Source organism: Colletes gigas, unplaced genomic scaffold, assembly GCF_013123115.1.
Source record: "Colletes gigas isolate AHSC1104 unplaced genomic scaffold, ASM1312311v1 Colletes_gigas_Sc00007, whole genome shotgun sequence".
Classification (NCBI taxonomy): domain Eukaryota; kingdom Metazoa; phylum Arthropoda; class Insecta; order Hymenoptera; family Colletidae; genus Colletes; species Colletes gigas.
In genome coordinates this window covers 1,525,885-1,551,171 of record NW_025106636.1, presented here as the reverse complement: position 1 = coordinate 1,551,171, position 25,287 = coordinate 1,525,885, and the positions used below count along the sequence as shown (strand labels likewise).

At 37.1% G+C, this 25,287-nt stretch overlaps 6 protein-coding genes across 7 annotated transcripts; 3 read left to right on the top strand and 3 right to left on the bottom strand.

Annotated features, from left to right (window-relative positions):
* Window positions 1–48: 48 nt before the first annotated feature.
* LOC122396637 lies at window positions 49–4,946 on the bottom strand. Its single transcript, XM_043395218.1, has 5 exons — window positions 3,387–4,946; window positions 3,158–3,313; window positions 2,932–3,096; window positions 2,409–2,825; window positions 49–1,724 (listed from the first exon to the last, which is right to left on the bottom strand). Exons 1-5 carry the CDS (start codon window positions 4,638–4,640, stop codon window positions 1,371–1,373), a joined length of 2,346 nt encoding a protein of 781 aa, XP_043251153.1. The 5' UTR covers window positions 4,641–4,946; the 3' UTR covers window positions 49–1,370.
* Window positions 4,947–5,307: 361 nt separating this feature from the next.
* On the bottom strand, window positions 5,308–7,263 carry LOC122396540 (malate dehydrogenase, mitochondrial). Its single transcript, XM_043395057.1, has 5 exons — window positions 7,064–7,263; window positions 6,403–6,618; window positions 6,055–6,327; window positions 5,650–5,979; window positions 5,308–5,579 (listed from the first exon to the last, which is right to left on the bottom strand). The coding sequence occupies exons 1-5, from the start codon at window positions 7,136–7,138 to the stop codon at window positions 5,451–5,453; spliced, it is 1,023 nt and encodes a 340-aa protein (XP_043250992.1). The 5' UTR covers window positions 7,139–7,263; the 3' UTR covers window positions 5,308–5,450.
* Window positions 7,264–7,652: 389 nt separating this feature from the next.
* Window positions 7,653–9,162, top strand: LOC122396539 (general transcription factor IIH subunit 3). Its single transcript, XM_043395056.1, has 6 exons — window positions 7,653–7,850; window positions 7,968–8,464; window positions 8,540–8,662; window positions 8,742–8,877; window positions 8,958–8,994; window positions 9,087–9,162. The coding sequence occupies exons 1-6, from the start codon at window positions 7,841–7,843 to the stop codon at window positions 9,160–9,162; spliced, it is 879 nt and encodes a 292-aa protein (XP_043250991.1). The 5' UTR covers window positions 7,653–7,840.
* Window positions 9,163–9,407: 245 nt separating this feature from the next.
* Window positions 9,408–10,343, top strand: LOC122396546 (dynein axonemal light chain 1-like). Its single transcript, XM_043395068.1, has 3 exons — window positions 9,408–9,437; window positions 9,598–9,746; window positions 9,883–10,343. Exons 1-3 carry the CDS (start codon window positions 9,408–9,410, stop codon window positions 10,274–10,276), a joined length of 573 nt encoding a protein of 190 aa, XP_043251003.1. The 3' UTR covers window positions 10,277–10,343.
* A 126-nt stretch (window positions 10,344–10,469) lies between these two features.
* Window positions 10,470–12,388, bottom strand: LOC122396247 (zinc finger protein ZPR1). Its single transcript, XM_043394466.1, has 4 exons — window positions 12,149–12,388; window positions 11,900–12,069; window positions 11,161–11,833; window positions 10,470–11,048 (listed from the first exon to the last, which is right to left on the bottom strand). Exons 2-4 carry the CDS (start codon window positions 12,023–12,025, stop codon window positions 10,513–10,515), a joined length of 1,335 nt encoding a protein of 444 aa, XP_043250401.1. The 5' UTR covers window positions 12,026–12,069; window positions 12,149–12,388; the 3' UTR covers window positions 10,470–10,512.
* A 663-nt stretch (window positions 12,389–13,051) lies between these two features.
* On the top strand, window positions 13,052–24,909 carry LOC122396098 (serine/threonine-protein phosphatase 2A 56 kDa regulatory subunit gamma isoform-like). Of its 2 annotated transcripts, XM_043394221.1 has the most exons (9): window positions 13,052–13,391; window positions 13,893–13,955; window positions 17,224–17,398; window positions 20,591–20,793; window positions 21,330–21,724; window positions 21,806–22,139; window positions 22,208–22,426; window positions 22,503–22,733; window positions 23,304–24,909. In XM_043394221.1, the coding sequence occupies exons 1-9, from the start codon at window positions 13,362–13,364 to the stop codon at window positions 23,451–23,453; spliced, it is 1,800 nt and encodes a 599-aa protein (XP_043250156.1). In that variant the 5' UTR covers window positions 13,052–13,361; the 3' UTR covers window positions 23,454–24,909. The 2 variants fall into 2 exon arrangements, with proteins under 2 accessions (XP_043250156.1, XP_043250157.1); XM_043394222.1 differs by lacking the exons at window positions 13,052–13,391; window positions 13,893–13,955; window positions 17,224–17,398 and having other exon boundaries at window positions 20,562–20,793; window positions 23,310–24,909.
* Window positions 24,910–25,287: the final 378 nt, after the last annotated feature.

Below are 25,287 nucleotides of genomic sequence, written 5' to 3'. Positions count from 1 at the left end.
CGATAACATTATTGTCGTATATGATATAGCGTGACTCATAAACAATGAAAATGATAAAAACGTAGAGTGTTTCCCGGCTAAAGTAAAATCGTAGGTAGTCATCGACATCTGAGTTGCCCGTAGGCGTTATTAAAGAAGAATAGAACGATCAGTGTATCGATTGAGACCGCTTTTATCCTTTATCCAGTATCGTTGTGCGTGCTTAGCCGATTTTTATAAAGACACATCTATTATTCCATCTATTACTAGATGTACTACTTGCCTCTCTTGTCTCTCTGTATTATAATATTAGTTGTATCTGTAATTATCTTCGGATCATTCCATCTTGTCGCTAACCCAATTCACGAGCGAATAATTAGACACGGATATCGAAATTTATCGTCATTTGGAGGAGGCTAAATCTGTCTTTTTTTGGATTCGCGATGCGTTTTCACGCTCTGTTCTATTACAATCAATGCGATTACACCGGATACGACCTTTTTCTGTAAAACCACACACGTGAAAGCTACAAATAAAGTAATTACAACTCTCTATTCGTTTCTTCGAATCTTTATTATTGTTAAATATTTTATTAAATACTGGTACATTAATCATGAAATTAAAATTAAACGTACAGGGCGTTTTCTTTGTATCGCAATGTTGTGTACAGAGTGAGTCACCCGACATTATATTTTAAAAAACCTGTCGATACTACGAACTGCATCGAACGAAACGATATCTTCTTACTGTGTGTTGTGATATACATCAGAATAAGTTTAACAGTGTGTATCAAGTAACAATTCTAACGTGTGTTTCCAATAGAATCATAATTTAATGTAAATTGAAATAAAAACAATGCCAACAACAAGTCAATACATGCATTATTACAGCCTAGACAATATCAGTCTATCGAAGTCAGTCTGCAAAATACATTTTTTTTTCTTGTTACACACGAATTATAATTCCATGGAATACGTTCGTTAGAATTGCCACATCATGCGTACTGTTAAATTTCGAGTGTCACTCTATCATGCAGAAAGTAGCGATTCTTTGGAAAAATATACTGCTCGGAATAATCAGAGGCTCATTTACTCGCGTGCTTTTATTGTTCAGTAATACACATGCTATAAAAGTTAATCCAGTAGAAATATTACTACAATAAATACACAGTATTTCATCCATTCTTGACAACCCGTTTCATTCTATCAGAAATGTCCAGAATCCTCTAATTACTTTGAACGGTGTATTTTAAGTTGTTTATATATTAGGTGATCCAGTCTGTACATGTCGTGTAACGTCAATCGATTATAAAAAAAATACTATCCTTATTCGCTAAAATTGCACCATTTGTCGTCGTTCCGTCAGTTGCTTAAAATTATTTTACAGCGTGATTACGCAATCATGGATTGCGAATTGCTATCTTTCGTGTCGGCATTCTGCGGGTATTTATCTTTCGCGATAATGGTGTCGCGAAAGTTCGACACGCCCGATAACAGACGTCTTGGTCTACGCCTACCGAGATCCACCTGTTTCAGGATTCGGTTCAACGAGTTGTCCGGTCCCGTCATGATCGGGGACAGGCTGAGACTCGGCGCAGTTCGCGATTTCATCATGCGAGCACTCCTCGGAGATCTCATCATTTGGTCGGTCGTTCTGCGCCTGGCAGACTTTAATTTTACGCTACGTAGCATGTCCAAGGAAACCACCGGTCCCTTTGGTCCTGGTATGGTATTCCTTCTGTTTTCCTAAAAATGAAATTTCCTCCCTTAATCACCTATGTTAACCCTACGCGGATGTTACGCTTTGTTCAAGCATTATGTACAAAGGATGTTTTATTTATATTCATTTGTAAAGGAAGGAATTTAAATCTAGAACTGGAACAAGAATCAATATGTTATTCATAAAATACCCAAGCATGTTTTTACATTACTTTGAACGTTTCAACCGTGATAGATTTTGCTTCTTTCCAATAATATGTATACACATTGTTGCGAAATTATTCTTAACTTGAAAGCGTCCTGTTGTATTCGGTCTTGGAAGAATTCGTTTTGTCGCGTGTTATTTTCCAACCAAGTACGTAAATCACCTTGAGACTTTTAAATAACCCCCCTAAGTGTCCGCCTGAATGGCAACGAAGGCTGAGGAACAATTAACGCGACTGAAAATTGTGTCACTCTTAACAAGCGCTTGGATTTAAAAACATTCTTCTTAACATTTTTCGCGCCTCGACTCGATAACCATACCGTATTAAATATACGAATATCAGCCAACTTGTTCGAATGTTACAGAAATTAATATAAATTTTTTTATTTTATAGAATCGTCGAACTCGTCTAAAATTTTTAGATCAAACTTGAAAAACTCTTCTCCGGACCACTTTCTCGTATTCCAATTAGCAGAGGCGAGAGCGCGACGATTCTTGTAATTTACCTTAACGTTCTCCGGTGCTTTTTTTAGGGTCACCTTCAACAAATCCTCGACTGTTATAGCTGGCCTATTAAATAGCGGCGTCGAGCATTTTCTCGAGGGCGTCCTGACGCTTCTACTGTTCTTTGAGGTGGTAGGTGTGATCGACTGTGCCGGAGACCGAAGCAACGGCGGAGGAGGCGGGGGTGGAGGCGGAGGAGGCGGAGGAGGTGGTGGCAAGGATGACCTTCGAATCGATGGCATTAGTGGAAGAGGTGAAAGTTTTGGAGACCTTGTTTGCGTATCCTTCAACCCTGTTTTTAACTTCATTAATTCCTGCATCAGTTTTTCATTGTTTTCAGCCACCTTCCTGGTTATTTCCTGTAGACCAGCGATCTCTGCAGTCACAGCAGCCAGGGCAGAGGCATTACTGACGCGCACCTGCAATAAAAATCACCTTAAGAACCTTTAATATGCAGCGCCGAAAAGCTTCCAGTACAGTATACAATATTTTGTACATCTTTGCAAGTTATTGGTACTTGCCTACCTGAGAAATCTCCTCAGACATATGATTGATTTTTTCCAAGAAGATATTAATCATCTGTCTGTTTTCTGAACGTAACGTTATCACGCTTTGATCAAGCTCCTCGAATTTCTGCACATGTTTCTTTGAAGAAGATATTAAAGCAGCCTGTTTGAACTTTCTGTAATTCTAAAACAATTAGTCAGTTAGTAGTGTAGGTTCTTTTAGAAGCAAAACGATGTCTACTCACATTTTTAAACAGCTTCATTACTCTCTTCATTAGCCAGACACAGAACCAAATCATTTTAAGTATTGGCTCTTTAAACCATCGAGATCGAGGCAGTTCATAATTTTGCTGTGGATCGGGGCATGTACGTTCTTTACAGAATTCAATCCTTCGTTCAGGCTGTTGATAAAAATGATTTTATTAATTTCTTTTTAAAACAGAAGACTAGTAAAGAATAGTTTTAATAGATTACTTCTTCCAAATTCCTACTGCAACCACCGCAATCCGATACAGCTGGTAACTCTAGCGTAGAAATAGTTGGCGATTCGGATGTACAAGTACTCCAACGCGTCTTCGAGGTCGTTATACTGGAAGAAAAGAAATTTTGAACGTTTTCCTTTTCTGGTAACAAAAGATCGGTAACCGGGGTAGAAACAGTTGGTTTCTCGGATCGATCAGTTTCCTCTTCGTCGTCAAATTTCAATGTCATTCTGCACCTTTTAGCAGGAGGCAATAAACTGCTGCAAGGTGTGGTAGAACGAGTCCTTATTTTTGTCCCATTGTCCCTTGTATCTTTGCATTCTTGCGAATCGTCCATTTTATCGGTTTCCGCGAAAGGACGCTTGTTGACACACTTTTGCAAATTTCTGCCATGTTCTTGTCTGCTAGCTCGTTTCTTAAAACCATTCAATTGCCGGAAATACGAGAAAATCTTCTTGTAGTCGCTCCAGTTGGATGAAAAAGAATTGTCACTAGTGTCTTGCAAAGTGTTCTCGTTGATTATCTCGAATTTTGTACACCCACCCTCATCTTTGATTCGACCAGCACACTTACAAGCAGAGACAGTTGGTTGCAACTCGCCCAAGAATTCGTTGAATCCATGATTTTGGGACTCTACGTCGGAATTAAAGCTGGAAAACTGTATCGGCTCTGATAGGTATCTACATGGCAAGTTGTATGCTGACTTTACAGAATATAGATTAACGTCACAGGTGCAAACACTAAGCCCCGTCTTCGAGAAAGATTTATTATCCTCTCTGGACTCACAATTGTTCATATCCAATTTGATCTCGTTATTCATAGACAGGGTCTTGTCCAATGGGAAACAGTTATTTGCAGGTGCATTGATATTCTGTTCTGGTTGCTCGGCTGTCTGCTTTACCTTGGCCAATTCTACTTCTGTATAAGTCTTAGTGTCATCTTCTTCGTCATTTTGGTCCGAACAATTCAAATCTAATTTCCTTCGACGAAGTCTTTGTACAATCTCTGGGCTCGCATCATCGTAGCATGACAATTCTAACTGTTGCGATTCACAAAGTACCGACTCTGGGGATCGTTGCTCCAAAAGTCGTTCGATCGATTTTCTCTTATTTTTTCTCGAGAGAGTGTTCGTATATCCTACAACATGATTCATTTCGGGCGAATCTAATTCCTGCAAAAGAGTCTCCTGCGATTGATACTGATCCTGCTTCCGTCGAGATCTCTTATAACATTTGCTCTTTGCCATGGTAATCTTCTTTTCATACACTTTAGATTTCACATCCAACGTTTATGTGCACTGAGCTTGTGAATTATGAATAAAGGAGATGTTAACATTTTGAAGAAAAAAAAAATTATTTATAAGATCTTTTCGACAAATAAATTTTCTCACAATGAAAATCACCGGCTACGTGCTCGAACTAGTTACAACACAAATAAAATAAAACCGTTGTATCTGTTGAATACGTAGATGACTTTGTACCGAAGGTTATCGGCTATCGTTTGATTCAAATAATTGTTTGTTTTGAACCAAGTATAGGAGACAGTGTATCAAAGGCGCGTTTAACTGTTGGTAATATTGTATTCCTCGATGTATGTACTTATTTTTATGACTAAATGATTTATGAATTATTAAAACGCCGATAAAAATTATAGGAGAAATAGGAAAGAAAAGAAGAAAAATAATTTTGACTTTTTTCTGGTCAAAGAGCGTTTATTTTTAACTTAACTACATCACATTTTACGTTTCGATATCTATTTTATTTTTTAAAGAGGCCTATGAATGGATATCATTTTTGAAGTAATAAAATTGTTTGTATTTACTTTTTCGATTTTATACGTTTGTTAATTTATTGTTGCTTACAAATGAGTTTTACCTTTACCTATACTGTACATGTTAAACGTTTATCTATTGATTGATAGATATAAAGGATCCACCTTTTCTGAATAATCTCTTTGTTCGCGTACAACGCGAGTATTTTCATAACGAATACTGACAATTTTCGACTCCTCGATTTTGATTGATCACGCCTCTATCTAGTGTCGTAACTTGCAGTATTCACTTCTTATTCACGAAATCTTCTCCCTTTTGAATATTCTTCTTGAGTTCTGGGAGAGCATTCTCCATCAGTTCTTTCTCGTATGCGCTAAGTGCTCCGAGACCGAGATTCTTCTCAACTCCTTGTTTCTGAAATCATAACGAGAACATAATGATTTCTATATAAATACACGATTTGTTGTATAGAAATTTTACTTACGCCCAACAGAACAGGCGTCGAGAAGTATTTAGCTGATGTGACATCGGACCTGACGAAGGTACATTCTATGATACCCTGTTCTCCGTTCAACGCTCTGATCAACGAAATACCGAATCGAGCACCCGCATACGCCATCGAAAGCGTGGCAGAGCCAGTACCAGCCTTTGCCTTAACAACCTCTGTACCAGCTTCCTGGATCCGTCCAGTAAGAGCTTTCAGTTGATCTTGTGGGAAAGAAACTGACGGTTTGCACTGCGAAATCAGGGGAATAATTGTGATACCACTGTGACCTCCGATAACCGGCACCGATGTCTTCTGCGGATCAAGACCCTGAAGAAGAGATTTAAATTAGGTAATTACGCCTGAATCGCCTTTTAAATGCTATAGATCACATTTTAAACCAACTTTTGCTTCGGCGACGAATGTGTTTGATCTAACAATATCTAATGTGGTTACACCAAATACTCTTTTAGGATCATAAACACCAGCTTTTTGCAATACTTCGCTGGCAATAGGCACGGTGCTGTTAACTGGATTGGAGATAATAGCAATGAGTGCCTTTGGAGACACTTCTGCCACAGCTTGAGCAAGATCTCTTACTATGGAAGCGTTTGTATTGAAGAGATCATCTCTAGTCATTCCTGGTTTACGTGGAACACCGGCGGGTATGATGACCACCTAAAAAATACAATAAATTGAAAAAAGATTTTTTTAAGCAAACATATAGTTGACGAACATATAGGAAAAACGTACTTGTGCTCCTTTAACCGAATCCTTCAATTCGTTCGGGCCTGTAAAGGCTTTTACTTTTGCCGCCGTGTCTATGTGCGAGAGATCAGCAGCGACACCTGGCGTGTTCACAATATCGTACAACGATAATTCGGTTATGAGAGGTGATTGTTTCAAGAGCAGCGATAGCGGTTGCCCAATTCCACCGCTGGCGCCCATGACAGCGACCTTGGCATCGCGCTGAAAAGGACAACAATTAATAGATATCATCATTAAAATATCTCCCGATAATTTACAATTCGCGTTAATTTTCTGTCGTGCATTTCGTATCGGTGCTAGTAACGTTAACCTCAACGATAGCATCGAATAAACCTGAATCATCTTATGAACCATACTGTTGTATAATGGTAATTCAATTTCATTCATAGTAATACGATACATTTAATCTTTAATATATACTTAATAAATAATACATAATTTGTATGAGTTTCACGCCGAAGATTTTTACGATTGCATAATGGTACTTCGATTCTTTATCACGAAGCATGGTTCAAATTATTCATTGTAATCGTCTGAATGTCTAACGACCTCGTGTTTTGTATAAAATTTAATCTTTAAAGATGTAATGTATCAATAGAGAACACGATTTACTGATCTAGGTACGTTATACGTTTGAGAAACTCACCGTGGCACTCGTTGATAATCGTTTCGCTCCTTGTTGAGCGATGGTTAACGTGGGCTTCAGAAATCTGGGCAACATGTTTGCAGTGTACTTCGTGAACGAATGTGACTGATTTCAAATTCGAGGAGACGACGTTCGATAACCTTTCAAAGACAACCTTGTGACCTCAATGATATTTCACGCTTGTTCTGTTTCTTTTCGTCCAATCGGCTGCAACGTGCAGCAATACGTATGCAGCCATGCGCGTTTTCGCACGAATAATTTGCGCACGTCTCTAACCGAATGTGAAATTTAACGCGGGAACTTTTAAAGAAACCATTGATCATTAATATCTACCCCTTTTTTCCAAGATAAACGCATAATTTACTTCCATCGTAAAACAAAAGAAATGGCCCATTTATGGACAACTAATCAGTCACTGCATGTACAATTTTGGTTCATTTGTTAGTAAAGAAGAATGTCGTACATTTTTATCCACCTTTTTCCATAATTTAGTTATTTTTACCTTTTTCTATGAACCTTACATGCAAATTTAAACATTATTACGAGTAGACTGAAAATATTAAATTTATTTTTACCCGAAGTAAATAACGCACGTTGTGCACGTTGGTAGTTTGACTCTTGAAGAGCCTGCACAGTTTGTTTACGGTTTACTGTACTCGTTTAGTGAAATTTATGAATAAAATGAGAGAAGTGTGATGGATCGTTAAAAAATGTCGACAGAAGACTACGTTTATAAATGTTAGATACAACAACTGCATTTATTTATCGTAATTCATAATGGCAAGCGGTAAGTGAAGGTTATGTAACCCCTGATCAGTCTAATCGCTCAACTTATTAAACTCATAAGATAGTCTATGAGGTTTGTAACTTACATAGATTTATGAGATTACCTGACATCTTTTAGAAATAGAAACAAGCCTGCTTATAATTGTATTGGATGTAAACCCAATGCAAAGAATTGTAAAGCATGAAACAAGGATATTGACACAATGTTTAGATTCCACTATTGTGTTTGCCAATTCTCATTTAATGCAATCCTCCAATAATCAATTGGCAGTGATAGCATGCCACAGTCATGGAGCAACATTTTTGTATCCGTGTGAAAAGCCATCAGAAATAAGACAAATTGATGGACAATATGAAAAGTTTACCATGGTAGAACGTACTGTTAGGCATCAACTGCAATTAATTATTAATGAGATTTCTATGGATAAACCATTAAACGGAGAAAGCCTGATATCTGGGGCATTGACCATGGCGTTGTGTTATGTTGCAAGATTAGAGAGAGAAAAAGTAGCAGTAGAGAAATTACATTCAAGAATTCTTGTGATCACTGCAAGCAATGATTCTGCGATGCAATACATGAATTACATGAACATATTTTTCACTGCTCAGAAAATGGTTTGTTGTGATTTTGCATGTATGCACTCTGCAAATTTGAAAGAAACACTAACAGATCCTCTCTGAAACATCTAGGGAATAATACTGGATGTATGCAGTTTAGATCAAGAGCTGACTTTGCTTCAACAAGGCTGTGATATAACTGGTGGAAATTATTTAAAAGTTCCACAATTAAGTGGATTGTTACAGTATTTATTAGTAAGAAAAACATAGTCTAATGTTACATCTTTCTCATGCATGGTTTATTTTATCCACGTACAAACATTTGTCTGTTTAGTGGATATTTCTGCCAGATCCAAATATTAGATCAAAATTAGTATTACCACCACCTGTGAAAGTTGATTATCGTGCAGCATGTTTTTGTCATCAAGAACTTATTGATATTGGCTATGTGTGCTCCATATGTTTATCAAGTAAGGGAAGAAATTGAAACTGTCTCAAATATTATTGTGGAAATGTGTACGATGTAATAATGATAATTTCTGTTTTACAGTATTTTGTAAATTTAGTCCAATATGCACTACTTGCCAGTAAGTAAATTAATAATATTATTTAATTACAGTTGTTTATTATGAGAAGGCTGTATATTGATTTGTATTTTCCGTTTCTCATTTTCTTATAGCACGGTGTTTAAAATGCCAGGACCTATGCCTATGAAAATGAAGAAAAAGAAGAAGAATGTAGATATAGTTCACTAAATGTATTTATTATACAATCTTTTAATAGTAAGAACTTTGTACCTAAATACATATATTTTCTCACTATAATAGAAATTACGAGTTTCAATTTATCCGTATAGGTCGATTGGTTTCAGCAAGTAATCGATATTAATCGAATTCTCGCGATTTATTTCTCAGTAAATTCAACTGCATCGTCCGATGATTTATATCTTATTTGAAATAGATATCGCAAGGTTAATGAAATTTCCATTGTTTTATAAGAAATGAAGTTAACTGTTGCCTATCGCGATTATGTATTGTTTATACCTTTGCTATGCAAAATCTACGAAGATCTGTTTGTCACAACACGTATCTTAAGCGCTAAGAATCGTTTTCTCTCTTATGGTATATCATCTTTTAAATATATAATATTCTTTACCTTTTTGAATAGTCTATAATGAACATGTTGTGCAGGCTAAGCCAACAACCTGTAAAGAAGCTATTCAAAGATGGGAAGAGAAAACTGGTTCACCTGCCAGTGAGCAGAAAGAAATTATTTTGTCTTTTCAGTGGCCTCCAATTGAAAAGATGGATAATACTTTAGCAGCACTGGCTGCTGTGGAGTCAGTTATATTTCTATTATAAATTGTTTTTGTTCTTAGTCCATTAAAATTTCAAGTAAAAAAATATTGTATATGTTTAAGAACCATACAAAACGTTTTTATATTTGTTACTTATTAAAACTATTTCTATTTTCAGGAAACTATCGCTTTCGACGAACATGATAGAGAAGATCAGTGGCATCAATTCTTTGAAAAATTTGAGGATTTTATCTTTAGGACGTAACAATATAAAAACATTCTCTGGATTAGAAGCAGTAGGTGAGCATTTAGAAGAATTATGGATATCTTATAATCTAATAGAAAAGATCAAAGGCGTCAACGTTTTAAAAGCGCTCAAAGTGCTTTATATGTCCAATAATTTGGTAAAAGATTGGGCGGAATTTAACCGTTTGCAAGAAATACCCAATCTTGAAGACTTGTTGTTTGTTAATAATCCTATATGTGAAAATATGGATGTGGAGTCTTGGCGTAGTCAAGTCACCCGGCGACTTCCTAAATTAACAAAACTCGACTCTATACCAATCGTGTGAATATTTTTATTATAAATTCAATGATAATATAATTAATTTTTGAAGTACGAAAGTCAAGTAATAATTATTTGGGCACAAGGAAGAGTAATAAAAATTTAAATTTCGATAAAAAATTTTGCAATCGAATTGCAAAATTTGTATTTACAAAATACAGTGTACATTTATAATACATTCTCTGCATTAAAATATAATACATTATATGAACATTACTGACAGGTTCATTTCTAGACGAATGATTAATAGTTTTCAACTTTCATATCATTCAATCCAAGTTCTTCATTCTGTTCAAACGTTCTTTCGTATTTGGTAATCTTTAAACCACTGTCGAGTCCATTGTCAGAAAGACTCTGTATATAGCTATTACCTGCTGGATCATCTAATATCAACGTTACTTTTCGTTTACCTTCCAATACCTCGCTCAATTCGGATATTAAAGTTTCCATTCTCTTAACAGTTTCGGGAAAAGTACTGTCGCCAGTAAAGGCCGTGGACGTTGACAATTGATCTTTAATCGCCATTAAAATGCCTTCTATGGTAGTAAATCGTCCACCCAAAGTAGCAGGACCAATTTCTAATTCCAATTCAGGTACTTGCATATAACAAGTTTCGGATTTCAGTAAATCGCGACTGAAGTCCTCTTTTCCAACAATGGTAACTTCGATCTTTACTCCTTCCGGTTCGATGCCTCCGCCGCTTTTAACTTCATTTGTTTTGTGACCACATATTTCGCAAACTGTTGCCATAATTACTACTTCTTTGAAGTATGGAATATCTATGCATTAAACTAAGGACAAACAATATCTCCCAACATTCAATTATCAAAGGCAAAATAAAAGAAATATTTCAAATAAAATATTGCAAGCTTTTACTATAGCAAAGGATACTGGTCATTTTCATGTTAGTTTCACATGGACAATTACATTCCGGGCAATTTGTTGGGAAAGAAAGAACTTCACCCTCAATTTCCTCCAATGGGTATTCTCCTTCTTGTATAGGTTTCAATAAAACATTTGAATCTTCAGAATAAATTCCAAGAATATGATCTTGTTCAGTGGTTCTCTTAAATCTTGTTACAGTACATCCTTGATCTTTCAATGGAGCATTTGGATTTTCTACATGAATTTCTCCTGATATGTCCTCAAATATTATAGTGAAAGATTCATTCAAAGATTTAAGGTTTCTTAATTTCTCAAGGAACCGATCAATTTGAGCAGCAGAACTTGGGTATTTTTCCCTTCTTTCCGGTTGGTCTTGTTCCAAATCATTAATAGTTCTTTCTATTATACCTTCAATCGTTGTTATTTCTCCTTTCTGTGATCTAGAAGGAATTTCAAAGTCCAAAGATGGTATTTGTACTCTGGTGTAATCAGATTTAATGACTTGGCGATTCAAATCTCTGGGAATTGTAATTTGTAATGTTATCCTAATTCCTTTGTCAGCAATTTTTCCACTATTTTGTATTTCATTATTTTGATAGCCACAATGGTCACAATCAAAGGACATTACCACAATATCTTTGTAATGTGGAATCTTTGTTAGTAGTAACCTAGTGATACCCTGTATTTACAAAATAACATATTATGAAACATCAAACAAGACGTGTTAGAAGTTTTGGTACATTACATTTTTTCCACAATTCACGCAAAGACTTTCTATTTCCGTTGCCTCTGGTTCGGGATCGTCTGCCGTTAGATTACGAAATATTGGTTTCGCCGTTTCTTCCGATACATGTTCTTGATTCTCTGCCATTTTTAGGTCATATAGATTTTATACTCTCAATTGGTGCTGGAAATCTGTTTTCAATAAGGTCAAATTTAAATATTGATCCGTTTTTATCCATACTTGATGTTTTTGTACTATACGAATTTGTACCTGCTAAATGTGAGTTTGTATGCAAAAACCACCATCCCTCTACTCTTTTGAAAACATAACCAAAATATTATGTATTTTCCCAATGACACGGATTCCAACCATCCGTGGAAAAAGTAACCAAATCCATTAATCTTTCTATAACGTTTCAAACGTGCAACTATACTTCGTCCAACAAAAAGAACTTGGGTAAATAAACAGGATCGATACGTAGGGCTACTGTGAAAGTTATGTATCTAGTAATTATAGTTTTACAATTATATTAATTATAATAAAAATTAGGTTAGATGTATATAGACTACAATTTTATTTCTATGAGCAAATATCGTCATGAGAGTAATTCCAAAATGGACCAATCGGATTCTATGTGGTCTCATAGTTTTGTTGATCCGCGTTTCGTTTATCTAGGCAGACTATAGAAAGTCTTGTAGCAAACTTTGTATCGCTAAAAATCACTAAAATTTATTTTAAATGTCGGGGATTTTACGTTGATGGACAACTTGAGACAATTGGTTACTTTTTGTAGCCCTCCAGTGGCGAGATCGTGAAACTTCGTCGCAAGTTTAACAATATTTATAAACATTAGCGCCAACTTCGCGGATATCATTTTGAATGTTCGTAAACGGTACAATTTAACGTCGGGCGAAGCAACAATTGTATATTTAAACAGGTACGACGATTCGAACAATTTGTTTTTTGGTTTACAGCATTTCGATTGCGATTCAGTAACGTAAAAAGTATTAGGACGCAATTGTTTGGATGATTCCGTTATCGCATAACTGTCAGTGATACTATAACCTGTGTTATCGCAGAACATAGCGAAGGCGCAACATGTGTCGTCTTATCTCGAATTGTTAATAAGTTACGTTCGCAATACATATTCTGGTTGCGCGTTGTGTCGTAGATGTTATTCTTAACGGGGAACGATAAATTTTTGCGCGGAAAGGAAACTAGGCAGACGAAAATAGGTTTACAGACGCGTTCGAAGACTAGGGATAAAAGCTTGAACGCAAACGTTGACGGCGGCGAGTGGCGCGAATCGCCGGCCAAAAGGTTCAATCGCCGAGCCATAGCCAATGGCCGCCGCGAATGAGTGTCTCGTGTCGGCTCCTCGGTGGCCGCTGTGATCGATGTGTTACTACGTGTTTTCGAAGTGTGCTAACTCGCTGGTTAAACTCGATCACGCATAGTTGTTACTCGCGTACGACAGAACAATATGTCGAGCCGGCAGTCGAAAAAAGAAAAGGTGCGTTCATCGTGTTGCATGTTCGCGCGACCCCGTGTCTGGTCTGATCGCATGTCTCTCCTTATGCGATCGGTACACACGTACGCGAAAACGGTGTTCCTTTGCAACGAGGAGAGATCGCGGGCACGCGCGCGCTTCAGAGAAGGAAAGAGAGAGGGAGGGATAAAGAGGGAGACGATGACAGGGATAGTAGGAGAGAAAGGGAAGAAGGGAGGAGAGTAAAGAGAGTTCGGGGAAACAACCCCGGTAGCGGAGACACCGAAGGGTGTAGCGTGATTTCCGATTTCTCGATATCCGTTTCGCTAGCACGTTTTCACGGCCGAACGTTTCGAAGGACCTGACACCATGGTACATCCAATCCACTGATTCTCGTTTCCGTTCGTGACATCGCGCGAGTGGCGAGTTTTGTCGAGCGGACCCCGCGTCTCGAACGTGAATCTCGTGTGCTGTCGTGGCATCGTGCGTTCGTGCAAGCGGTGCAATTTACTCGTTTTGTTCCAGGATGCGACCAAGATCGGCAAGGACAAGGGAAAGAACGGCAAGGATGGCGAGACAGGTGACGAGGTGAGGTTATAACGCCCGTTCTACGTTCCTTTCGACCGACGTGACTCGATTCGATTACGATCCTCGACACACTCCTGTCATCGTTGATATTTCCTATCGTGGCCTCGTCTTTCTGTTTTCATCTTAACGCATTCTAATTGTTTCGCATCATCGACCACCGAGCATTTTCGTCGGTCGTTGCATACTGTCGTCGGGACTTTTGCTCATGATTTATTCTCTCGAGAAGCGATCCGGTGTCCATCTTCGACTGTGTGCTCACCTGAAATGTTTTCCTTCGAGGAGTTATCTATGTATACGCGTGTAGTTCGAAATCTCTTATATGTATACATATATTTTCCGTAATGTAATTTTCTAGCGCGCTTTTTAGACGAGGACCGTTTAACGTATATGTTTCCTTGAAACAATTTTAAAGTTTTCTTTGAAAAAAATGTTACTCGACACAGGTGGCGCTTTAGCGTTGGAACTTAGTTGATAAATAGAAAAACGATGTAAACCGAAAGGATACGAGGAATCAAAGTACAACCAATATTATTTTCTGCCTTTTGTTTCTCGTTGCATTTCTTTTTTTTTTACAAGTATTTGACACTTTACGTTGTTCTTGTTTCAAGTAATTAACGGCTTTTAACGTTAATAGAAATCTTCTGTTTCCTATAACACGGTTCGTGATTGTAATTAATGCGTAATCCATGCGGAATTGAGTCTCGTGCGCGATATGAATGGAACGAACTCTAAGTATGGAATCGCCGCGCAATTATACCGGGTGTCTCTAAATAAATGCTGCGAAACATTGAGAGGATTACGAGAATGCGTATCTTTCATTTTTCAAATGCACAATCTGATAATATCAAGGCAAAATATTTTTCTCCGTTTTCTACGGACGTCCGAAGGTGACTGTGCGTTTTCTTTTTTAGAACGATCTATATTTTTGTTCGATCAACACGGAAGTATAAAATATATATAACGAATTCGATAGACTTGTTTAAAGTCACCTTGAAAAATTTAAAGTTTGAAATTTGCACTTTTGTATTCTGTTTTGTACCGACTCGCCGATAACACAAGTAGTCATTTGTTTTGATGTGTTTATATTGACGCTAAGACGATAAGAGACGGGGCGGACTTTAGCATTTGTAATTAAGCAATTAATTAATTTGCAATTAGTTTTTCTTTGTTAAGCGCCGGTGGGATTTGTAAACTAAAGATAAAGTGACCTTGAGGTCTACCATTTAAAAACTATTTTACGCGGCACTTATTTAGAGACATCCTGTATATGCGCTAACGATATTAATAGATCGTTAAGATTAATGTGTTAGCCGTTGTATGACGAAATAATCTCGATTCGCGTGACTTTTATTATTTGTTATATTCAATGAATTCTTTTCGAAACTTTTTAAACTAAATTGTGTTCTTTATGTTATAATTTATTTAATAATACTTTAAACGCTAGTGCAACGTTAGCAATTACATTCATTTTAAAATTTTAGTGTTTCAAATTACGATATCTTTATAATCCGAAGTAATTGAAGAAAACGCATTATTAGATTAATGCGCAACGAGTGATACACGATTTAAGTTTAATATGTATAGTATAATTATAACGGTTTAAAGGAATCGGGTGTTCTATAAAGTTGATGATTAATTGTATAAAATGAGAAACAAAGCTTAATTAGAATTCGAAACTGATTTGAAATATAGCGTGCACGTATAACACCACATAGTGCGTTATATAGGAAATCTGTAGCGTGTTTGCATTTATTTATCGATCGCTGATAACGCAGAAGATTGATGAACAATTTACGATTGATTATATAAAAATATAAACAATTATCGTATGTTAAAGTTGATAAATTTGATCCAAGTATTCGATGGATAGATTTATGTTTTTCATTTTTTAATTTTATAGTTATTCTGTACATATCGAAATAAATTTTGGTTGTTAATTAGTTATTTAAAGACGATGTAGAAATCGGTAAATATTACTGTCAACACAGAATTGCATAATCGCTTACTATATAGGCACGCAAAGTATACATACATATATGTATATCCGTAGTACCACTGTATGTTAACGAATTTTTTATCGAATTTGTGTACATTATTAAATTTTAGCCAAGTCAATTCACTCGAGTTATTTTATCCTTGTTAATAGCTATGCAGACAAAGTAGAAATTTATAAGAGAATAATGAAGTAGTGAGTACAAAATGTATATATGCATGTATTTACAAGAATATTCAAGCAATCACAAAAATATCTTATAGAAATATGTGCAAAGCGATGATATAGTTAAAGAAAAGATTAAAATAAAAATCATATACGTCGTACCAAAATTCATCTTTTACAAACAACAAAGAATACTTACAACTTATTGTTGCGCGACACAATTCCCCAAGGGCTACACTATCAGCTAGGTTCCTCGAGAAGAAGTTTTGTGATTGGTGTTGAAGTCATTCTTGCGCATCTGTATCACTGTTTTCATTTGACAAAAAAATGTGGGTATTTTTTAGTGTGCCAGAATGAAGTAGACCCAAAAGACTAATGTAAAAGTGTTACTATTTCCTGTACATTTGCAAAGCATATCTTCAAGTAACTATCATCTTTTTTGGCCACTAGAAGATGCTCTAAAAGGACATCACCTCAGATGAAGGGTCAAGATCAACGGTGCATAAATGGCTTCAAGATCAGCTACAAAACTTCTCTCGAGGAAACCAGGCATTAATGCATCGTTGGAAGAATTGTGTCGAATGTAATAAAGATTACATATAGATTGGCATACACATTTGCTTTTAAAAGACAACTTTTTTTTTTTTAAACATTTTTTAATTCTGTGTGGATTTAGTGGAAATGCGTTTAAAGCAAAACCTTTCCAATTAGTAATCTTTCTGTGTGGTGTGAATATAATACCGATGTAGAAACTTTGCTGTATTCAAAGGAAAACTAATGATGTTTACTTTAGTACAATGTACGTAAAGAATATGAACTATCGAAGCAAGTAAAAGTCCCAGCAGAGTGGTTTGATAGTCATTTCCATAAAGTTGTACAACATAATTTCATTGTTCAGACAGAGTTTGATAATGTAGGTTGTTCGAACAGGATTTTCTTCTCTACCGTTTCGTGTATGCTGTTTTCATGCATGTATTGTGTTAGGGATTTCACTGGACACGATAAGTTTGATCGATATTGTATATCTTTGACTCTAAAAAGTTTCCAATAAAATATTTTGTGTTTTTAGGCTCTTTATGGTATTATAGAATTATTTCTATTATTTTATAGGCCAACAAGGTAGCAGGAGGACCACCTGCGACCAATGCACCACCACCGCCTACGTTGATCAACAAGATCAAATATCAACCTGGCGGTCCTGTGATAAAAAAGGATAAACGGCAAAGTAGCTCAAGATTCAACATTTCGAAAAATCGGGAGCTTCAAAAACTGCCGCTTTTGTCTGGTAAGTTGTTGAAATAATCTCTTACGCATGAAAACCGATAAACAATTTATTTTACCGATGTCGTCGAATAAAAAAAAAAGAAGTATGGAAAGGGGTGTGAAGTATGCGGTAATTTTTGTCATTATTTTTATTTACCATCTTTTAATTAGCAATAATTATAGAACTTTAAAGTTGGCAACGGTGTATGTATCCGTTAAGCCTTAAAGCTGTACCTAAAAATATAGTATATGTATTGTCCATAGTTAAAAATATTGAAATACCTAAGGGAAAAAGTTTTTCCAATAAATTATCATGGAAGAATGTATACTAGTAGTGTTAATAATTTAATTAAGCCGTGGCAATGATTTTAATCAATTACAAAAGTTCGTTTCTATGCTGATCAATAATTGTACAATTTCGTAGAAAGTATTTCTTTGTATGATAAATTCATCAGCAGTTATAATAACTTTAACATCCACAGAGTAAACTTTGCTTTCTTCTGCAATGATTGTCACATAACGATTGATTAGTGTAACAGTTTACCAAAGTAGGAGCAATAAACCTCGTCATTATCCTCGCCAAGAATAAACCGCAATATACTTAATGAGCGCAGGGAGGGTAGATTCGAGTAGTTACCTACCGTTGCTTTATGTAAGCGAGAGTGTAGCACATTCTGTTGTTTCGATAATTATCCATTTTGTTTAATCGTTTGGTTTCGTTACGTGTATGCATCGTCGCAGAAAACTTGGAAACGGTATTTCTTCTTTTATGACGAACGAATAACGATTAAATTCATTAGAATAGAATGTTCTTTCTGTGTCACCGAAAGCTTTTAATACATTCTTGTATAAACTTGCCGATCTCGTGACAAGAAATGTAAGGGTCATTAAACCCCGCCATGCAAATTGGTTTTCATTAAAATGTTTTTATTATACGCACGAAGCTCATATTAATGTTCCCGTTTCGATTTTAAATTTCCTTGAACTATATATACTATGCCCTCCAGGGAACTAGAGTTCAGGGGGTTTAAAAAAGCTTTTCACGAGACAGTTTTGATTTATCGATATATCTGAAGCGATATACGGGCCTGACCTATATTTTGACGGTTAACGAACGACGTCTGTTTTTTCTATCATGCATTAAATTTTCGATCGTTTATTAAAACGTGACGGTCAATGTATAAACTTAGTTTCATCGTTTGTATCGTTAAACAATTATTTATTTTTCAAGTATAAAGTCTAATAATTATCGATCGAATTAAGAACTTTTTATCCAAGAGATACAAGTTTGCGAACAATGTCTCTGGGGGGCAGCACGTAAACGATCCTAATATCGATTGGAAATCTACGAACATTTTCACCCTTTATCGACATGTTAAATATTTGTTTAATAAAACTAAGACAGTTTGTTGAAAACATTTATGCCTGGTCGACTCGAAATAGTCAACGTTTAAGTAAATTTATTGTTATAGAAATTACAATACCGGTACTTTTTTTAACGTACTTGAAATCGCAAATTCTTAATATGCTGCTACATTAAATATTGCTAAATGCTATGGAAATTGGGAAAACGTAAAATTGCTGTATTGTGTCCACGTTCGGGCGTCAATTTATTGATATTATTTTAAGGGGGGCGAAATAATTAGTTAGTTTTGCCTTTTCAATTCCGGTCACTCATGATTGCGAAAGTAGCTACGTCAGAGCGTATCGATTGTAAGGCGCGGTGGTGGTTCACGCATGCGCGCTCTCGTCGTTCGCGATTCCTAGTTTTCTAACGTAAACAGTTCTTCCTCGTTCAAACGGTCCTTGATATCGGCGGCATTTTCCTAATTTGAATTGCACGGACTTTTCTCGTATCTCGTGCGCGTGTTCAGCGACGAATACGCGCATAAATCGCCGCGCGGCTCGTATTACCGCAGGAATTAAGATATGCGTAGTTTTTGTACGAAAGAACGGTCAGTTACGTCGAAGCAACAGATTGTTATGTGAGCAAGGAAGCCGGTGCGTATAGGGGTGCCACACGCGCTTTAATTTACCGTATGCGGTCCGGGAAAAGGAGCATACATTCGGCGATAATATCGAGATACGTAAACGGGGCGAGCTGCTGGAATACACGATGGTTCACGTGGATGGATATCCGTTTACGTCTGGTTGTCTGCCGAAAAGTCCGAGCTTCCATCAGGGGCTTGCCCTGGCCACCGTGCTTTCGCGTGAATCGAATAAATCCTACTTGACCAACTTCACTTCGCATTATCAACCGTTACGACCCCTATTAATCGGTAAAGAAACTTTTCAAGTTTGTCTCCTGTCTTGAATCCTATAGAAATAGTTTGTAAATATGTGCGAATACCAAAGTCGGGGGCGAGGGCGGGGGGGGGAAGTGTGTTTGTGGAAAATGTGTGTGAGAGAGCCGGCAATAACGCGAGGCGAGGTGTGTGAGAGAGATGAAGACAATATATGCAAGCGTACAACATCGAAAGAGTTCGTGGAAGAGTCCAAGAGGGACATATAAACTATCTACGAAAAAATCGAAACTATGAAAATTGCGGGGGAATGGAAGATTTCGTGAAAATGTTTAAAAGAATAGGGGAAAGAGTCCATGAGGGAGACAACAGCGTGGAAGAAGGTGGGAGTCGAAAAGACAAGAAACAAAACAGTCCATGATAGAGTGTGCGGGGTGGGGGTGGGGGAGCATCTATGAGAGAAAGTCCAAGGGAGTAAGAATATATTAGCGAAAGAGAGATAGAAGAGGGAGGGGGAACGAGAATCCTTGTCCATGTGGGAGTGATGAAAGAGAGTGAGAGGCGCGCGCGCATATATGAATGATGTGTATAAGTGCATTTGTGTTAAGTATGATCTATGTGCAATTACGACGAGTGTTACGGTGTGTGTACATTTTTTTGCGTTAAGTGGTTGTACGTATGCATTTGTTAAGAAAAATTGTGTGTGTTTGCGCATAAAGTGGAATGTTTGTGTATCTCTCTGTGTGTTTGTGCGTCAATGGTGTGTGTTGAGTGTAATGTGGGATGTTTGTGTATCTGTATTGTGTATCAAGTGGAACGTTACGTTTGCGTCAAGTGTATTTGTAAAGTGAAAATTGTGTGTGTATGTTTATGTATAGTTACACGTACGTATATTTTTGTGCGTTTGACTCGCAACCGTGATGTGCCTCCCGTTCATACAAGTATCTCGGTTTTTCCAATTCTTATTACAGAAACGCAACAAGGGAACGATAGGGAGGAACTTTTTATACAGAAGCTGCGGCAGTGCTGTGTACTTTTCGATTTTGAGTCTGATCCACTGTCGGACTTAAAATGGAAGGAAGTGAAGCGTACCGCTCTTCACGAGATGGTCGAATACGTTACCAAGAACAAAAACGTTATTACGGAGGCAATATACCCTGAAGCTGTGAACATGGTAAGCGTAGAAGCGCTTTAAGTGGGTATTCTCATTTGACCGGTAAACAGAAATCGATATTCTTTCTAACAACATTTTCGTAAAGTTCGATCTTTTGAAAATGTGTTCCTAAAGTATTGTATCGGATTTTAAAGGGATAACGAAATTGCAGCGATTTGAATAGAGCGGTGCATCGCTAGAAACGCGACTAAGAATCCAGGCGCTTAAGGGTTCACGGCCAACAAAAATATTCAAACGCAGATGGAAAAGTTTATAATATTTTCCGGCCAATACACGAAGATATGTTGTATATGTACGTAAAATAATAATAAAGATTTTTAATTTCGTTGATAGTTTCTGGTAGACCTCCATTTTTCCGGTCATCTTTAATTATACAGAAATGTACGAACAATTATGTAAAACAAGAACCAATGCGGACCAAATCGAAAGGGGTTTCGTACATCTGAAAAAAACGACGTTTCGAATGAGAATACGCCCTTAATCGGTTCTAACAACGACGAAGGGGAATGATTTTTAACGATGTGAAACTTGTCAAGTTCGCAGTGAATCTTTTTCGTACGCTTCCTCCGTCATCGAATCCAAACGGTGCCGAGTTCGACCCGGAAGAGGATGAGCCGACCTTGGAAGCAGCCTGGCCTCACCTGCAATTGGTTTACGAATTCTTTCTCCGACTGTTGGAGTCCCAAGACTTTCAGCCGACCGTCGCGAGACGTTACATAGACCAGAAGTTCGTGTTGCAGCTTTTGGAATTGTTCGATTCGGAGGATCCGCGCGAGAGGGATTTCCTAAAGACAACGCTTCATAGGATTTATGGAAAGTTCTTGGGCCTCAGGGCGTATATAAGGAAGCAAATAAACAATGTTTTTTATCGATTTATATACGAGACCGAGCACCATAATGGTATCGCTGAACTTTTAGAGATTTTGGGAAGGTAGCTTTTTGCTTGTTTATCGTAAAACAACGAAAGAAACCACCAGTGCTCTGGGATTCATCGATCTCACTGTTCTTCCAGTATAATCAACGGATTTGCTTTGCCACTGAAGGAGGAGCATAAAATTTTTCTACTGAAGGTACTTTCACCTTTGCATAAAGCCAAATCGCTGTCCGTCTATCATCCGCAGTTAGCGTACTGTGTCGTGCAATTTTTGGAGAAAGATCCGTCGCTCACCGAACCGGTTATCAAGAGTTTGTTGAAATTTTGGCCAAAAACACATTCCCCGAAAGAAGTGATGTTCCTGAACGAACTCGAAGAAATCTTGGACGTGATCGAGCCCGCTGAGTTTCAAAAAGTTATGGATCCACTGTTTAGACAATTAGCTAAATGCGTTTCGTCTCCGCATTTTCAGGTATATATAACGTGGCTGTTTTAGAAATATAACTCGAGATTCTATCGTATCGTGTGTTATGTACTTAGGTGGCTGAACGAGCTCTCTATTATTGGAACAACGAATACATAATGTCTCTGGTATCCGATAACTATTTAGTCATTCTACCCATCGTGTATCCAGCGTTCTACAAGAATTCACGAAATCATTGGAACAAAACTATTCACGGTTTGATTTATAATGCGTTAAAGCTATTCATGGAGATGAATCATAAAGTGTTCGACGATTACACTCAACAGTATTTTCAGGTACGTTATTCCCCGTTGGACGACGGAAAAACGAGTAGACTATTATTTGTATAATACTTATTGGGATATTTTTCAGGATCGTCAAAGAGAGAGGCAGCTCATAAAAGATAGGGACGAAGCGTGGATGCGAGTAGAAGCTTTAGCGATGAGACATCCGTGTTATGCCATGACCGTACAAGGTTCAACGAATACCATTACATCTATCACGATATCACAGCAACAATTAGATAGCCCTCCACCCGACGAAGACGGCGAAACGGATCAAACGCCACTTACTTTAGAAAAGATAGAGGCAAAGGCAAACGAGGTACGACATTGACTGCATCCGAGTTCTGTAGTAAGAAGAAAATCAGTTGGCTGCTCGAGGCTACGTACTCCCTACGGTGAATCGTGCTTGGTGTGATCATGGACCCCCAGAGATCGAGAAAGGTTCGGGTTATTTACTTTTCAGAGCATGTGTAATAATATTTTTTGTATAATCAGCAATATTATTGCGTTTCGTCTCGGATCTACTGATTGGAGCAGGCTAGTGAATCTTGGTCGCGATGCTATTAATCGTTCGAACAGTTTCTCTCCAGTCACTCGAGCTTGTTAGTTACATAATCCGCATAAACAGGCCGTTTAAACGACTAATAGCGTCGCGTTTAAAGCAGGATCTGCTGCGTAAGAGATGAAACGCGGTTACGTTGCTCTTTTACGAGAGCGTAAAATTATGGCAACTATCTTTTTTCGTATAAATTTTGAGGCCCCTGTACGAGTTGGATCCAGGGCTAGGAACGTTATACCGGGGATAGATACTAGAGAGGTCTCGAGCGATCATCTGGTTTTCTTGATGCTAATTAATTTGTTATTTATAAAGCGACGTTCTTCGCGACAGGCAAAGAAGATGACGATCATCAATAAAACTAAGCCACTTTTGCGAAGAAAAAGCGACTTACCCCAAGACACGCACACAATGCGGGCATTGTCCGATCACAAACGCGCCGACGAGTACCTCGTTACGCCACCGGATTCCAATAATTGCTAGTCTCTACCGCAATCTCTTCCCATGTATCCTCTCTTCTGCTGCAGTGATATTGGGAGTTAGCTTTTTTTTTTGAGGGAAAACAAACACTGCGATGATCCGATCTAACAGTGTTTTATCGTATTAGAGGCCAACAATGTCGTAATCCCCCTTATATCAAAACTGTCGAGATGTATGTAATTGTCTCTTTTTCATTATGGTAACGAAAAAAAACTAAGAAAAAACGGAAGGAAAGCTTTCTCTCATCGCATCCCAGCACTTTTCGGAAGACGTGCCCGTAGTTATTTACGACAAACAAGAAAGGTAAAAAAACTGATAACTCCCTATATACTCTTCGAGTTGATTTATATAAGGTATAGCGAGAATTATGCAAATATTAAGTACTCGCTGTTAAAAATCATGAAATGTGAAAAAACCTAGCGAATAAGGGTCCTAAATATGTATGCATATACAGAGTATTTTATAAACTGTAGATTTCTTGCGTATGAGGTGATCTATCGCTGACAATAAGACAGTTTTACGTATATAAGCACGCCTTCGCCTTCCTCGATTCGATTATGAATTAAACGCGAACCATTTCGAGCATATTTATTCGTATAAGGGAGATTCGGTGTACATGGTCGATAGGCACCGTTGAAACTGTACGATTCTCTGGGAATTCATTTGTCGACGATCGTTTTAGGTTGTCTTACTTTTAGCGCGAGATTGTCTGCATATTATAGAAATTTATGCTTTATCGAACACCCTATATATATACTCTAAATAAACAAATTTTATACGAATGCGAAAGAGGTCAGAAAAGAATGGACGCTTGCTTGATGTTGTAATAATAATAATAAAAAACAAAAACAAAAGAATTTTAGTATGCAAGTTTGAGGCGCTACTCTTCTGAGCGAGTTTCCACTAATGCGCAACAAAAATAAAAAAAAAAAAAAACGACAGACATTAAGTAACAAGTGATATATAGTTGCTTCAACGCTACCAGCTCATAATTTAGCGGCAAAAAAAGAGCGAGAAAAAAAAAATACAGAAAAATGGAAAAAAGACAGAAATGAAACGTCGTTTTTAGAGTTAGATGAACGTGATAGCACTATTTTAGAATATCGATTGTTATGAATCTGAATATTCCTGAACGTACTACTTTTATATCTGTCGTGCCTAGATGCCTGTGGAACGCATTCGCAAGAATCGCCTCTGCCAGAGGCCTATAATTAAGAATCGTTAACAAGATTAAACAAAAAAAAAAAAAAAAAAATACACACACACACACACACCGAAAGCAACGAGTTATAAACGTGACGTTACCGAACGGTATAATCGACATCACGAATTTTTCTGGGAACGCTTGCATGAACGTTGCGTCGTTGCCTCGTCAGTTTTGCGATTAATCGAAGAAAAAAAAAAAAAAAGAAGTTATAATACTGTTTTGTCGCTGACAAAAACGAAGAGTAAAAAATGATAAAACAAAAAAAAACGAAGAATAGTATACAAATGAAGTTGAAAAAAACGCAAATCTAAGTAAAAACTACCTTTAGTCTTTTGCGCTGCTGGCAGGCTGTTATGTTAAACATTGTGTAAGGGATGAACTTGTTGAGAATAGATAAACGATTAGCACTTATTATTAAATAACGGAAATTAAAACCAAATGAGATAAATATAAAAAAAAAAAAAAATTATTTACTATTTAATCGTCCCTTCAGAAGGAGAATGGCTGTTTTTGTTACGAAAAACCATTAATGATATGAGCATTCTTGTCGATAATAATTTTTATTATCAAGCGTGGTGTAATCTCGATGATGCTCGTTAATCGGAACTTGTAATTAGAAGATTTTTCGTA